At 35.7% G+C, this 15,504-nt stretch overlaps 1 protein-coding gene across 2 annotated transcripts in view; it reads left to right on the top strand.

Moving 5' to 3' along the window:
• Positions 1-15,504, top strand: part of EIF3E (eukaryotic translation initiation factor 3 subunit E) — a 48,084-nt gene that overhangs the window by 1,015 nt on the left and 31,565 nt on the right. For both annotated transcript variants that reach the window (XM_070802791.1, XM_019973844.2), the window contains exons 2-5: positions 5,060-5,174; positions 6,701-6,818; positions 10,381-10,423; positions 11,477-11,581. In XM_070802791.1, the coding sequence (XP_070658892.1) occupies positions 5,060-5,174; positions 6,701-6,818; positions 10,381-10,423; positions 11,477-11,581 (381 nt within the window). The remainder of the gene's footprint in view (positions 1-5,059; positions 5,175-6,700; positions 6,819-10,380; positions 10,424-11,476; positions 11,582-15,504) is intronic.

Raw genomic sequence — 15,504 nt, forward strand, 5'->3', positions numbered from 1 at the left:
AAAAATAGACGCGTTCTGTTTGCAGAAGCAGAGTAAAACTCGAGTCTACTTAGGGCACTCTAGATTTGGGGAGTAAATTTTGTGTGTCCGAACAGCAAAACAATTAAAAAGCCCTACAAATAAACATTAAATTCTTCTGATAAGTTTTCAAATTTTCCCATGGTGCATTGGACAAGTATAACCCTCAAATTCGTATGAACCTTTTCTAAAAACCTACAGACAACTCTGTAGTTGTTGAAATTAGAGAACAGCCAAGTTTATTTTCAATACTGTTCAAAAATGTCTTGCCATATAAAACTTGGTTCTGTCTTGGTTTTTCTTTTATAGGATGTACTTAATCTATATTATAGAGCTTGAATAAAACAGTTTAGTTGGCCTTCTGTTGTCTTTTTTGGATAATTGAGAAAGAGTCATCAAAGATCAAGGAATAGAAAAATATCTTCTTTACTTCTAAACTAGCCAGACTTCTTGTTTAATGGTCTTTACACTTTGGTTTTTCAAGGCAGACAGATGACAGGGAGGAATACATAAGTGTTAATTAGTTTTTCATTGGGCAGGACCAAAACTGAACAGAGCTGAGAATCAGTGGGAAATAACAGCTCTAACTATGTTTTCTTAGAGAAAATATTGGTAGTTTGGCTGTAATACTTCGAGAGGCAGAAGATGCTGGAATATTTATCAGCAGCCATGAAATTAAAAGACACTTACTCCTTGGAAGGAAAGTTATGACCAACCTAGATAGAATATTCAAAAGCAGAGACATTACTTGGCCAACAAAGGTCTGTCTAGTTAAGGCTATGGTTTTTCCAGTGGTCATGTATGGATGTGAGAGTTGGACTGTGAAGAAAGGTGAGTGCCGAAGAATTGATGCTTTTGAACTGTGGTGTTGGAGAAGCCTCTTGAGAGTCCCTTGGACTGCAAGGAGATCCAACCAGTCCATTCTGAAGGAGATCAGCCCTGGGTGTTCTTCGGAAGGAATGATGCTAAAGCTGAAACTCTGGTACTTTGGCCACCTCATGCGAAGAGTTGACTCATTGGAAAAGACTCTGATGCTGGGAGGGATTGGGGGCAGGAGGGGAAGGGGACGACAGAGGAAGAGATGGCTGGATGGCATCACTGACTCGATGGACATGAGTTTGAGTGGACTCCAGGAGTTGGTGATGGACAGGGAGGCCTGGCATGCTGTGATTCATGGGGTCGCAGAGTCGGACACAACTGAGCAACTGAACTGAACTGAAGTATAGGATTACCATGGAATTATGAGAACTCCAAGATAAAATCTCATCACTAAAAAACTTACCCTTTGGTGGAGAAAGGTCTGTAATTATAAGTCCAAGAGTAATAAATGTCAGAGAAGTACTATCGGAGTGTTATCAAAATTGAAGAGGTACTATTCTGTGGGCAAAAAGGATTTTGAGGAGGGGAGTCCGAGTTTTATAGGCTAGATGGTTAGGATAGATACTCAGTGATGATGAGGGTATTAATTAAGTATATTTATAGTATATTGGAGAATATAAGCTCCATGAGAGCAGGAACTGTGTTTTCTCCCTTATGTTCTCAGTAAAGAGAGTCTGATATAAAGGCTTTTCATGATTATTTAATAAATGTGTGAATACTTATTTGAAGCTTGATGTTCTTTATTCTCAAGTGAAGTAGAAGGCCAGATAATTTTTAAGAGCCTGGGGAATGAATTGAGACCTGGACTAGGATCCTGTCTCTGTAGGATCCTGTCTCTGTCAGCACTCTGGTGCACTTGGGAGCTATCTTTCCCATCTTGACTAAACCTTTTCTCATGCATCAAGTGTTCCTACTACTACCACCCTCATGGGGTAAGTTAGAAAAATTCATGAACTAGTGCGTATAAAGAATTCAGTCTTCTGGTACAGAGTAGCTACTCCAAAGCCTCCAAAGGAGGCTGCTGCTGCTGCTAAGTCGCTTCAGTCGTGACTAGGCTGTCCTATATGAGAGGGGAGCGAGGCATTCAGTTGGGGTTTTGAGGAGTGAGGTCAAGCATGGAAATGGTGACTGAAGAAGCTGACCAAAGACAAGTGCAAGGATTGGTGAGTGTGAAGAGCCTAACTTTGATTGGAAATCTTACATTTATAAGTGGTCATTCTTGGAATGAGAGAAACAGTAGAAGGTTATTTGAGTAGCGTAGACAATGTGGTGGATAAATGCCATCTCAAGACTGATGAAAAAGAATTGTTGATTTGAGAAAAGCAGAGATTTGATGGAATAACATTATTGCCTAGTTCTGAAATATTTTATAATTAACCTTAGCCAGAACATAGAAAAGAGATAAATTTTTCCAGTGCTAGTGATTGACATTGAATTCTGTTTGGTTGGAGAAAATGAATGGAATAAATGGTAACTAGTACAGAGAAGAGCTTTAAAATAGCCAAAACCTGGTGGGCTACTGTCAGTCCATGGGGCCACAAAGACTCAGACATGACTGAGCACACGTTAAAGAGAAGAGCTTGGAAATAGCAAAACTATCCAAACTAACGTGGAAAGTGACCATCAAAAACTGTAAAAATTAGAACAGAAGGTGTGTTGAGGGTGATCAAGCATTTCAGAAACAGTGGTAGAAGAGGTGATGAATTTAAGTTAGAAATGTAGAGATGAGGTACTGGATGAAAGTTATAATTTGCAAGATAAAGAAGCTTTAAGGGCTTGAGTATTTGAAGAATCATCAGTGTAGATGTTGGATTTGTAGAGAGTAATAGCAGGAAGAGGTGTTGAAAGATTTTTAGTTTATTAATAAGTAGTTTTCAAGAGGTAGACAGACTGAATTGGCCAACTGTAGCATGTGAACCAAATAAAGCCCTCTCTCCCTGTTTTGTATGGTCTGAGCTTAAAAAAAAATTTAACAGATGAGCATTTGCAGTTGTTCTTAACTATAGAACACTAACTGTACACCAGTTGAGTGAAATTTTTCCTGTCTAGAAAGAATTCCATTCTTCTCATTAGAACTGTGTTGCAAAAAATTTTATTCTGTGTTATATTTTTTAATTTCAAAAAGAAAATTGTAACTTTTCTTTCTTATGGTACTTACATATTGTATTCTTGATTTTTGCGTTTTGGCTCACAAAATTTAAAATGTTTACTATCTTTTCTTTACAGAAAAAGTGTGCCTATAAGATAAAATTTAGAGAGAATGATGTAAGTGGGTGTAGATTTAAGAAGGGGCCATTGAGGTCTGAGGCAGAGCAGCAATGCTTTGGATCTACAGCTGGGAGAAACGTTACGAATTAAAGGCTGTTGATGAAGTGACTAGGAGAGGTGGCATGCCAGGAAAAGGATCTATTCACCTAAGGTTAGAGTTTCCATAGGGCAAACTGAAAGGAAACTTTGTTGTTGTTTTGTTTTATAAGTCAACTTCTTACCAAGTATAACGTACATACAGAAAAGTGAGCAAATAAAATGCTTTTTTTCCTCCCAAGGAAGCACACTTATGTGTGACCACCATCCAGATCAAAAAATAAAATGTTGCAAACATCCTAAAAATCTTTCTTCTGACCATTCTTAGTCATTACTCACTCTTCCCAAAGGTAAGCACTAGTTTGATTAGTTTGGCTGTTAAAATTTTTATATACATGGAATTAAGCATTCACCAGCACCTACTGCTTTGTATGACTTCTTTCCACATTGTGAGATTTATCTAAGTTAGGGTGGTAGTAGTTCATTCATTTTCAATTTGGGATGTTAATCCATTGTATGAATAGACTGCTGTTGATTCATTCTCATGTTGATAGACTTGGCTGTTACAAATAACGTTTCTGGGAACAGTCTTGGTAATGTCCTTTGAATGTATACACCCATTTATTTTGGGTACCTAGGAGTAGAATTGCTAGGTTAAAGAATATTTTAGTTTTGGAAGATAAAAACAGTTTTCCAAAGAGGTTGTAGTTCTGGCAGCAGAGTAAATTGTTCAGTTTCTCTACATCTATACCAACACTGATATTGTCAGTTTTTTAGATTTTAGTGTGGTTTTAATTTATATTTCCTTTTAATTAAGGAATTAATGAGGTTGAGGACCTTTCTCGGTGTTTATTGGCCATTTGGGTATACTATTGTGGAGTGCCTGTTAAAATCTTACAGCCATTTTCAATTGGATTGTCTTTTTCTTACTATTTTCTGGGAGTTCTATGTAGTTCGGAAGGTTCAGGTTTGATCTCGTGGCTGTACCGTTTGACCACCTTTATCTTGTCTTTTCATGAATAGTAAAATGTTGTAGAAATTATCTGCATTTTTCTTTGCATGGCAAAACTAGATTTAGTACAAAAATCTTGTGCTGAAATGGTATCATCTTGAGTACTTGATTAAAAATTGTTTTTGAATTAACATTACCGTCTCTCTTCCTGAGTGCCCTCGTGTAAAATCCTTACATGTTGCTCAGTACACGACATGTTTATGTGAGTTTGCTTATGTATCTATTTGGTCCCAGAACTGTGGGCTAAATTCATGTTTATTGGACTTTTTGCCAAAGCGAAACCTGTTACGACAAGATTGACAGAATGGGTGCTAGTTTTGTTTCAGGAGTGTAGATGGAAAGCATGAAGGATTTTAACTATTTAGAGAAAAAGTATGTGGAATATAAAGGAGAGACCACCTCAAGGAGAAATGAGTAGGCATCTTGTGGATGTGAGTGACTGAGAAGGTAAAACATTTAAGAGTTGATTCCTAATTACCTGATTGTGGAAAGGTGTCAGCTATACCATGTGCTTCTCAGTGGGGTTGGTATGGTTGGTTGTTTACCCATAGCCTTGTTCTTTCTAGGCTAAAAGGTGACTTGTAGGGACACATAAAAGATCAGAAGTTGGTGAGAATGGTTTTGCTTTATTTTAAAGTTGTTAGGTAAACAAAATCTTTTGTCTCTGTAAGTTGATTGCTTGCCTTTATTGTAGGAGCATGAATTAATAGTGTATGATATTTTACTAAAATATTGTAGTTTAGGATATGTTCCCAGGTACACTAATCTTTACTATTAACTACTTTTTTTGAGGGAACTTCAGTTTATTCATTAGAAAGTTGTTTTGTTTTGTTTTGTTTTTTGCAGATATATAATGAAAAGGAGTTGTTACAAGGGAAATTGGATCTTCTTAGTGATACCAACATGGTAGACTTTGCTATGGATGTGTACAAAAACCTTTATTCTGATGATATTCCTCATGGTAAGTTTTTTCATTACATCTGAAGTTTGACATGTGAGCTGAGGGCATGTGTATTAAACATTTTGTGATTTATAAAAGAACTTTAGCTGAAGTTTTAATAATTATTTGAATGATTTAAAAGTTGTTTGAGTGAAAGGTAATAAATATAAAGGCTACAGGTCTTCAAAAAGTATTTTCTTTCATAAAAGGTGTGAATCTACTTTAAAACATGGTCATCAATGTTTTCAGTTCATAGTATGCATCATCAGAGTTGTACTTACTAATCAGATTGTTTCCTTAGAATTATCTGAGAATGTTGCAGGTTTTTTGGCTTGCTAACTTTTTCAGTTAGCATCGTGTGTGCCTTAGAGATTTCCTGTTTGTCTTGAAGCATCTGAGAATAGCCCTGGTCCTCAAAAGCTTGGTCCCCAGAAGTACCATCTTCAGCTCACCTGGGAGAGCTTGTTAGAAATGCGAATTCTTGTGCACAGATTTACTTAGCCAGAGAAAGTTGGCCAAAGACCAGCACTCAAATTAGGGAACTACTGTGGTATAGTATTTTCTAAATCCCTGTTTTCTGTAGTAATAAGAAAAGTTGCTCCGTCGTGTGCAACTCTCCGTGACCCAATGGACGGTAGCCTACCAGGCTCCTCTGTCCATGGGATTTTCCAGGCAAGAGTACTGGAGTGGGTTGCCATTTCCTTCTCCAGTAGATATTCTTTAAAAACAAAAAAAACACTGCAAGTAATATTAAAAGATTTTAAGAACTCTTCAGTAGAGAAATAACAATTTGCTCTATTTAAATAGACATTTCTCAACATTTGATCTAGATTCCCTCTGTGTGTGAGAAACACTCTTCTAGTATATACTTTCTAATATATAATGTAGAAATTATCTTAAACATAATCACTGTTTTGACTTCTTCTAAAATTTCCTGCAAGAACCATAGCTCTTTATATTTTAATTTGTGGTGAAAAAGTAGACTTACTATTTCTCTGAAACTTTAAAACATGCTAACAGGGTAGGTTACGTGCAGGTTTTCTCTGACTTCATAGTGCAGTAAAAAGGAACTATAGAATTGTCTGTGAGAGATTGCCGAACTGGATTTATAGCGAAAAGAGAAGTTACTGATTGGATTTAAATTCCATTCAATCTAGTTGAAAACCTGTAGTAATAATGTATGGAAACCCTTTTGGGCCTGTGTTCAGAAACTGGGATAGTCTGCTGAGAGAATGCAGTGACAGCAAATATGAAAACACCGAGAATGAAGTCTCTGAAATGTAAAGTTAGGTAATTGGTTCCTCAACAGCTTCTTTCAGACTGTATCTGTATATTCCTCAGTTTGCTCTGAGAGTAAGAAGACTTTGTGATGCTAGAAAGAAACAAATTGGATCTAGGGGAGTTACTGACTTGGTGGCTCCTGGCATGTGAATATGTTGGGGAGAAATATATATGCGTACAATTTAGATAGATTGAAAAATGTCCAAGACATCCTCATAGTTAGCAGTATAATTTAACATTGTAGTTCTCCTTTGCATTTTTAATAGCTTTGAGAGAAAAAAGAACAACTGTTGTTGCACAGCTGAAACAGCTTCAAGCAGAAACTGAACCAATTGTGAAGATGTTTGAAGATCCAGAAACTACAAGGCAAATGCAGTCAACCAGGTAGCTTCTTTCTTTTTTAAAAAAGTATTTTATTGAAGTTGCATTGATATATAATGTTGTGTTAATTTCTGCTGTACAACAGAGTAATTCAGTTCTGCGTGTATATAGGTTTTGTGTTCTCCAGCATGGTTTTTTCACGGGATATTGAAAGTAGTTCTTGTACTGCACAGTAGGTCCTTGTGGTTATCCATTAGATATATTTAAAGCTTCCATCTGCTAATCCTCGCCTCTCCCCCTGCGCGCCCCCCGCCCCGGCCCAGGCAACTACAAGTCTGTCCTCTGCGTCTGTGAATTTATTTCTGTTTTGTAGTTCATTTGTGTCATAGCTTAGATTCCACATCCAAGTGATGTCATATGGTGTTTGTCTTTCTGTTTTTGACTTAGTATGATGTAGGTACAATCATGTTGTTACAGTGGGTGTTATTTCATTCATTTTATGGCTGAGTAGTATTCCATTGTTTATATGTACATCTTTATCCATTCACCTGTTACTGGACATTTTACGTTGTTTTCATAACAACTCGGTTACTGTGAATGGCACTCTTATGAACATAGGGGTTCGTGTATCTTTTTGAACTACAGTTTTGTTTATATATGTGCTCAGGAGTGGGATTGCTGGATCATATGGTAGCTCTGTTTTTAGTTTTTTGAGATGCCTCCATACCGTTTTCCACAGAGGCTGCACCAATTTGCATTCCCACCAACAGTGTAGGAGGGTTTCCGTTTGTCCACAACCTCACCAGCATTTATTGTTAGACTTTTAATAATGGCCATTCTCCCTGGTGTGAGATGGTACCTCATTGCAGTTTTGATTTGCATTTCTCTAATAATTAGCAGTGTTGGGCACATTTTCATATGCCTGTTGGCCATCTGTATGACTTCTTTGGAGAAGTGTTTATTTAGACCTTCATGTCCTTTTTCAGTTGGGTTGCTTGCTTTGTTGTTGTTGAGTTATATGAGCTGTTGTATTTTTTTTTTTTTTGGTTTTGTCACATTGGGTGGCATGTAGGATCTTAATTCCCCAACCAGAGTTCAAACCTGTTCCTCCTGCAGTAGAAGTGAGAAGTCCTGAGCACTGGACCACCAGGGAATTCCCTTATGAGCTGTTTGTATTTTGGGAAATTAAGCCTTTGTTGGTCGTATCATTTGTATATATATTTTCCAGTCAGTGGATTATCTTTTCATTTTGCTTATGGTTTCTTTTGCTGTACAAAAGCTTATAAATTTGACTAGGTCCTCTTTGCTTATTTCTGTTTTTATTTCTATTGCCTTCAGGTAACCTCTCCTTAATTTGAATTCTAAAATTCTCTTTTCTGGATTAATACAAACATTAATTCATGCTTTATCTAGTAACTCAGTCTAAAAGTTCATTGTCTAAATGATGACTTTGTTTACTTTGCTTTATCTTTATTGTGTAGGGACCAAGAAGTCCTTAATTATAACTGATAATACTAAATGTTTTTAGAACTTCTTGACCAGTTAATCCAAATGTCATTATGCTGAGCACCTCCACCCCTCTTTCCAGGGACTTCTGGGAATGTCTGGAGACATTTTCGGTTGTCACAATTAGAGAGATGCTGCTGGCATCTAAAGAGAGGCCAGGAATGCAGCTGTACATCCTACAGTGCATCAGATACTATTCTCCCTTCCCCCTAAAAGAACCACCCAACCCAAAATGTCAGTAGTGCTGCGGGTGAGAAACTCTGTGCCTAGGGAGGACCTGTTCGGGAAATCCTGAGCTCTCTTATCACATTGCATCATTCTCTCCTATCCTTCCATGCCCAGCCCGAGGAGGGTGGTAGAGAGCTGATAGGTTATTTTTTATTCGTGACTTCCTCTTAGCTAGAAGTAGACTTATTGTTTGGTTTCCAAAGAAAGCATGTTACCTTACTCTGACTTTACTAAGTGAAGACCTTTGTGTCATTAAAAATGTTTAAAAATAAAGTCCTCTAGTAAAATTGAATATTACCATCATGAAAAATCTTTTCTATCAATACATTCACTTGAGGAGGAGTTCAGGATTTTACCATGTTGCACCTTGAGTTCTTATGATACATCATTGAACCAAATTTTTAGAGTGATTGGCTCTAAGTTTTTATTTGTGATTTGAGAAAGTGTTACCAGATATTTCTTTTTATAAAAGCAGCAAGTACTACAGTGTACTTGCTATACATACATACTATACATGTACATACTATGCTGTGGCTACTGCTGAGTCGCTTCAGCCGTGTCCGACTCTGTGCGACCCCACCGACGGCAGCCCACGAAGCTCCTCTGTCCCTGGGATTTCTCCAGGCAAGAATACTGGAGTGGGTTGCCGTTTCCTTCTCAAATGCATGAAAGTGAAAAGTGAAAGTGAAGTCGCTCAGTGGTGCCCAACTCTTAGCGACCCCATGGACTGCAGCCTACCAGGCTCCTCTGTCCATGGGATTTTCCAGGCAAGAGTACTGGAGTGGGGTGCCATTGCCTTCTCCATATACTTTATAATATAAAGTGTGTAACAGAGTTCTTCACTGTGGTCTACAGCAAGTATTAAGTGAGGTGTTTTTTAAAAATCTTTTTATGTTAAAATTTTGTAAATGTTTTTATTATTATAATATGCTCATATCCCCTCCCCATTAAACTTGCAAGTAAAATTATGCTCCCAAAGACATGCAACAGTATTCATTCTTGCAGTAAACATAAGGAAATGGTTTCAGTCTTGAAAATGTGCAAAAGGCGGGCAACTCTGCCACCTGTCATTTGTCCCTTGTGTCTTTGTCACTAATTTGTTTTTTACTAGGCTGCCAGCATCTCAAGTTATGCTACTTCTAGAAAAGTTAAATTGGGTTTTTTGACCCTTTGGTATGAACTGTATACTGATAGAATGTGTAGCACAGATAGCCTGTAAGTTAAGCATGCTTTGTTAGTCTTCGAAATTTGCCAAATCACTGTTCTTATGAAAAATACTAACATTGTGGAGGGGGGCAAAATTAATCTATAGGATTAATTTGTGCTTGTTTGTATCGTCTGTTTATTTCCTTCTCTATTCTAATATATTATCAATTAGAAATGTGTCCTCAAGAGAGCAAATAGCATTTTCAGTAGGTTACCACCTAAATAGATCTCACTGATGTCACTATAAGAATAGTCAGAATGTTCTGGTTTTATTACCTGAAAAACTGAGATCATGTGGTGAATCAGAACATATGATTTTTAATTAGGGCTTAAGAAATCTCAAAAGTGAAATTTTAAACTTTAGTTTTCCTTGAGTTCCTATTCCTTATGTTCAAAACATGTAATGTTCTGTTTATTTCTGCTGCTGCTAAGTCGCTTCAGTTGTGTCCGACTCTGTGCGACCCCAGAGACGGCAGCCCACCAGGCTCTCCGTCCCTGGGATTCTCCAGGCAAGAACACTGGAGTGGGTTGCCATTTCCTTCTCCAGTTTATTTCTGGAAGTCTTATTTTTAGTGTTAAATATTAAAGTAATTGTGTGGCTTTATGTGAGTAATAAGGTAGAAGTTGAATATGCTTGTTTTCTGTGGTCTGTGAAAGACAGTAATTTTTAAATTTTTTTATTAAGGGATGGTCGGATGCTGTTTGACTACCTGGCAGACAAGCATGGTGTAAGTGGTCTTTTAAAAAACTGTTTAGTTGTCATATTGTAATAAAGGTACAATGCTGAATAAATAATAAAGAACAATGCTTAATAGTTAGATTCATGGCTTGAAAAGGATGTAATTTCCCAATTAATGTGTTAGACATAAGACCAGGTATGTTTTTGGAGCTTTAAAAATTAGTCTTGATTGGAAAATAATACGCTTGTAATTACCTTTAGATAACATGTTAGCTTTTTGTATTTCTGACAAGCAGGTAAAACAGAACTAAATATGAATTAAAATGCCTTGAAGAATAGCAATAAGTAACACTTTGGCTACCTTGTGGAATGTAGTAGCCCTTGATGTTACCAAGACCTTTATAAATCTCAGATAAAGGAATGTTATTATAGGCTTACATAGTCATCTTCCAGTCTCCTTCCCTTGCATTAACTCAAAGTGTGTGTATAATCATTTGCATATAATTAATTATTTAGCTTGCATTCAAGTTTTGTCTTTTATTTAACACATAATTATTGTAACAGGAGGCATGTTGACTACTGGGCATGATTACTTTTTCTAGTTTCTATGTAAAATGTTTTGATATATTTGTTAATGTTCTAGTTTGGAGCCTTTCTCTTAGATTTCTTCTCTTTCACTAGGTTTGAATCATAAACTCTAAAAATGGGTGTAATTTGGGGGCCAGTTTTTGCAGAGAACTGAAATTTACTGTACACATTATTTATACAGAATCAGAAAATCTTAACAGGGATGCATGTGCTAGATAGTTGTCTAAGCTCCTTTACCAGCTAAGGGATTCACACGTCAGACCTTCAGCTATAGTTCAAGTTTGTATCACAACAGTGAAGATGTTACAATTCATAACTCAAGGCCAGAGCTGTGAATGTGAAATTCAGTAATTCCTAATATATATTTTAAGGGTCATGTGGTTTTCTGATATTGGGCTGGGGGAGGGATCAATTTTTGAAAGAATTGCTATCTGGGGACATTTGAAAGAGTAAATGGTTTGAATCTTAAAACTCAAAATTAAGAAGCATAACCTAAGCTTTTTTCTTTTTGTAGTTCAGGCAGGAATATTTAGATACACTGTACAGGTATGCAAAATTCCAGTATGAATGTGGAAATTACTCTGGAGCAGCAGAATATCTTTACTTCTTTAGAGTGTTGGTAAGTAATCTTTTCTTTTCCCTCTCTTTTGTAGGTTGCCTTGGTTCTTCAAAACAGGTCTATAGATTTGGGTCTGTCCATTAAGTTTTCAGCCATCATTGGCAAAAGAAAAAATAAACTTTCAACAAAAGCCAGAGAGAAACAGGAAACCTTATGTCAGGGCCTCAAAGTTTGGAGGGAGATTTAGCTTGTCCTTGAAATCCAAAAGTAGGAACCACTAATTTGTCATTTTATATATAGATGTATGATTTTAGCATTTGTAGAGTTCTATCATGTAATAGATTTGTTATATAGATTTGTTATAATAATACTGCCCGGCACAGTGAATGGCACATTGTAGGTGGCATATTACTTAATTTTTAGTGAGTAAATCTATTATTGCTAATTTTAGTTCAACGTTTTATGCTGCACGTATTCCTTGAACTTGTTCTAAACAGCTGTGGAATTCTAATGACATTTTAAAAAGATTTTATGCCTTAATAGTAACTTTTTCTACTTACTTCCCCCCCTCAGGTATGAGACCATAAATTTCAATTTTTTTCCCCATTTTGTAGGGAGTAGATGAGTTTAAATGGTATTGCTACATAATAGCAATTTTGTCTTATCTGACAAGTTCTAGTTTCATTGCTTTTGTCAGGTAAAGAGAGTTGTGTGAAGCTAAAGGAAAAATCAGGCTTCACACTGACAGATTTCTTTCTCATTCTGTCTTCTGTTTAGGTAATTATATTAATAAATGCCTTCTAAAATCTCCAGAATTCTTGTTTTAACTAGCCTCTCATTTGAGAAATTATAATTCGTTACTTTGGTTTAGTAAGAAACTGCTTACATATCTGATAACTCTAGTTAATCCTAGAAGTTGGGAAATTACCTCTTAAGACAGGGACTTTTTGTGTTCTAACCTTGGAACAGTCCCTTCTTTCTGTCTCTGTTTTCTGGTACCTTTTTCTTTTAGCCCCACATGTCACAAAGAAAACATTCAATGGCTCCTATCTTTGGTTGTTTTCTAGGAAATTAGATTTTCCTTTTTTTGTAAGGGAAGGAAGAGTTTGGTGTTATTAAATAAATCTTATACTTTAAAAAAATACTTAGACAACTTTGTTTTTTAAAAGTACCATCCTTTCAAAGAAATAGATTTCACTTTATTTCTGAGTTTGATTTGGAGAAAAAAAAATTTTTTTTCTTTTACTCCTATTTGTAAATGAATTCTTAATTTGCAGTTTAGCTGTGGTTAGCTTGCAAGTGCATTGAAGGTAATGGATGATGCTAAATTTGTAGTGGCTTATCAGAAAATTCCATCAGTTTTACTTTTAATATTATGAAGGATTTAAGAGAGCAAAAGTTGATTACTTTGGAAATGTAAACAGCTTAGAAGAGGATTGTAAAATCAGAAGCCTGCTATGATTACAGGTACATGAAAAGAGTTGGTTATTCATATCATTTGTTAATGCTGGGAGTGAATTTTGAGAATGAAGATTTAGTGTCATGTTAGAGTTCTAGCACAGTAAATTTATTGTTGCTGCTCAGTGAGTGAATGTGCCATTTTGCTAAGACATGGAAACTTAAGGTACCTGCTGGAAATCCAGATATTGAAACTCTTCTAGCATATCCACCCTTGAAAGCAGGTTGGTATGAAGAGCCAACTGTAATGACATGGACTTGAGCCAGAGTAGTATGCATGAACCTTTTGGGAATTAAAAAACTTGCTGCACTGCTACAAAAAGCTTTTTATCCTAACATGTATTACATATTTTAGTTTTAATAGTATTATTATGTTTATGTAGTATGGTTTAGTCTGAAAATTTCTGCATGTGCTTCATGTATGGGGCCTCCCTGGTGGCTCAGATAGATGGTGTATACTTTAAAAGTTTGCAGAGTTTTTATATTTACTTTTGTAAAATATGAAGATCTCACTTGGTTTCCTGTCTTTAAAAAATTCTGGATTGATCTTAAGCTTTTGCATCACCTGGCAAATCTTATGATAGAACTCAGATGACATTCCAGTGGTTGAATACCATGGTCCAGATACAAAATTAATGTTTTATGTTAAGAATCAAAATACAGTGATTGGACAGTACTCAGAAATTAGGTGCAATTCACTTTAAACTTTTTATCCCATCTTGTGCCACAGAAAAATTGAGTTACATGGAGTTGGTTATTTCATGTTGGCATATTGATAAAGGCTAACCAAGCTGAGTTTTAAGCTGGTTTATTTTACTTTTGATATAGATAGGCACAATTATAAAATCTGTGTATTTGAGATCTTCTTAATAGCAAAGATAAAAATCCTATATTAAATTTGGGATAAATAATATCAAGTGTTTTTGCTTATTGGTTATTTAATTTTTTTGCAAAGGACCTGTTTTCATTTCTCAGTTCTTTCCTAGTAGTTGATTAGTCTTTTAAATCTATGGTTAGGGAAACATAAGCTATGAAAGAACCATTGTAACTATGATCTGAGATTAGAATTTGACTCTTTGAGTGACCTATTGTAGGTTAGTGTTGTATAAATTAAAGCTGTGTGACCCTAGAATCTACTTTTATTTTTAAAAGATTTGGTGGCTTTTAGAAAATACCAACTAGTACTTAAATGCACCCTCATTGACTGCAAAACTTCTTTGAATAATACTGTAAGAAATTCATTAATTTAAATTGAAATGGTGCAATAAATTTGGTAAAAATTTTGGAAATTTTTTTGTTTTGAAAGTTATTATCACTGTATTTTAATTATTTTGTTAGAATTTGCCCTCACTGTGGTCTTTGGTCTGGCTTCGAAATATAACCCCTCCCCTCATCCAACAGCTATTTGAAATAAAAGTAATTTTAAGATGCTGGGACTGTTGGTGATCGTATTTGTGTATGTGATTCACTTAGAATTTAAAATTTCCTACTCTTCAGTACTTGTCATTCAATTTAAAGGTACTTTTCCTTGACTCAAGAAAATTTGAGTAATGTTGAGTTGCTGCTGCTGCTAAGTCACTTCAGTTGTGTCCGACTCTGTGCGACCCCATAGACGGCAGCTCACCAGGCTCCCCCGTCCCTGGGATTCTCCAGGCAAGAACACTGGAGTGGGTTCCCATTTCCTTGAGTTGTTGGATTTTAAAATCTTTTCTTTTTTTTTTTTAGTGTATTTATTTATTTTGAGTTTTAGAATCTTGACTGAAGATTTGGATCAGATGTGCTCTGCTTGATAATGTCACTGTAAAAGATGTGTATTTCATACATCGTTCATCCCATTTTAACATCTAAAATTGGGATGTGTCCTAAATTGGCCTAAAATAATGAATACACCTTAAAATTGATGACATCTTAAATTTCAGTGAAGTATTAGTACTTAGATTTCTTTGTAAGGATCAAACATCTTCTCTTTTGTAATTTGAACAATAGTTTTATGATATTTGTGTCAGGTTTTTAATTTCAGTAAGTTTTAACATGCACATACCTGTGCAGCCAGCACCAAATCAAGATAAAGAATATTTTACCCCAGAAAGACCCCTTGTTTCCATTTGCAGTCATACCTCATCTCTTGTTCGTCTACTGATTGGTTTCCATCCCTATTAGAGTGGCCTTGTAGAATTTCATTTTAAGAGGAATGATATTTTTAAGCTTGTGCCTGGCATATTTTGGCTAGCAAGTTTTTGAGATGTGTTTGTGTTGTTGTATGTATCAGAAGTTTGATTCTTTACGTTCTAGGAATATACTAGTTTTTCTGTTCATTCATTAATAAACATTTGGATTAGTTCTGGGTTTTGTCTGTTTCAAATAAAGATAATGAATATTCATATACAAGTTTTTTGTGGACATAAATTGTAACAATAATAAGAACCAGTGGTTTCATTATGTTTCCAATTTTAATTTGCAAATTCAGTCTTTGCTATTTGCCTGTTCTAAGAGTTTGCCTGTTTTAAGAGTTTGTTATATATTTT

The sequence above is a fragment of the Bos indicus genome, chromosome 14, assembly GCF_029378745.1.
Source record: "Bos indicus isolate NIAB-ARS_2022 breed Sahiwal x Tharparkar chromosome 14, NIAB-ARS_B.indTharparkar_mat_pri_1.0, whole genome shotgun sequence".
NCBI classification, from domain to species: Eukaryota; Metazoa; Chordata; class Mammalia; order Artiodactyla; family Bovidae; genus Bos; species Bos indicus.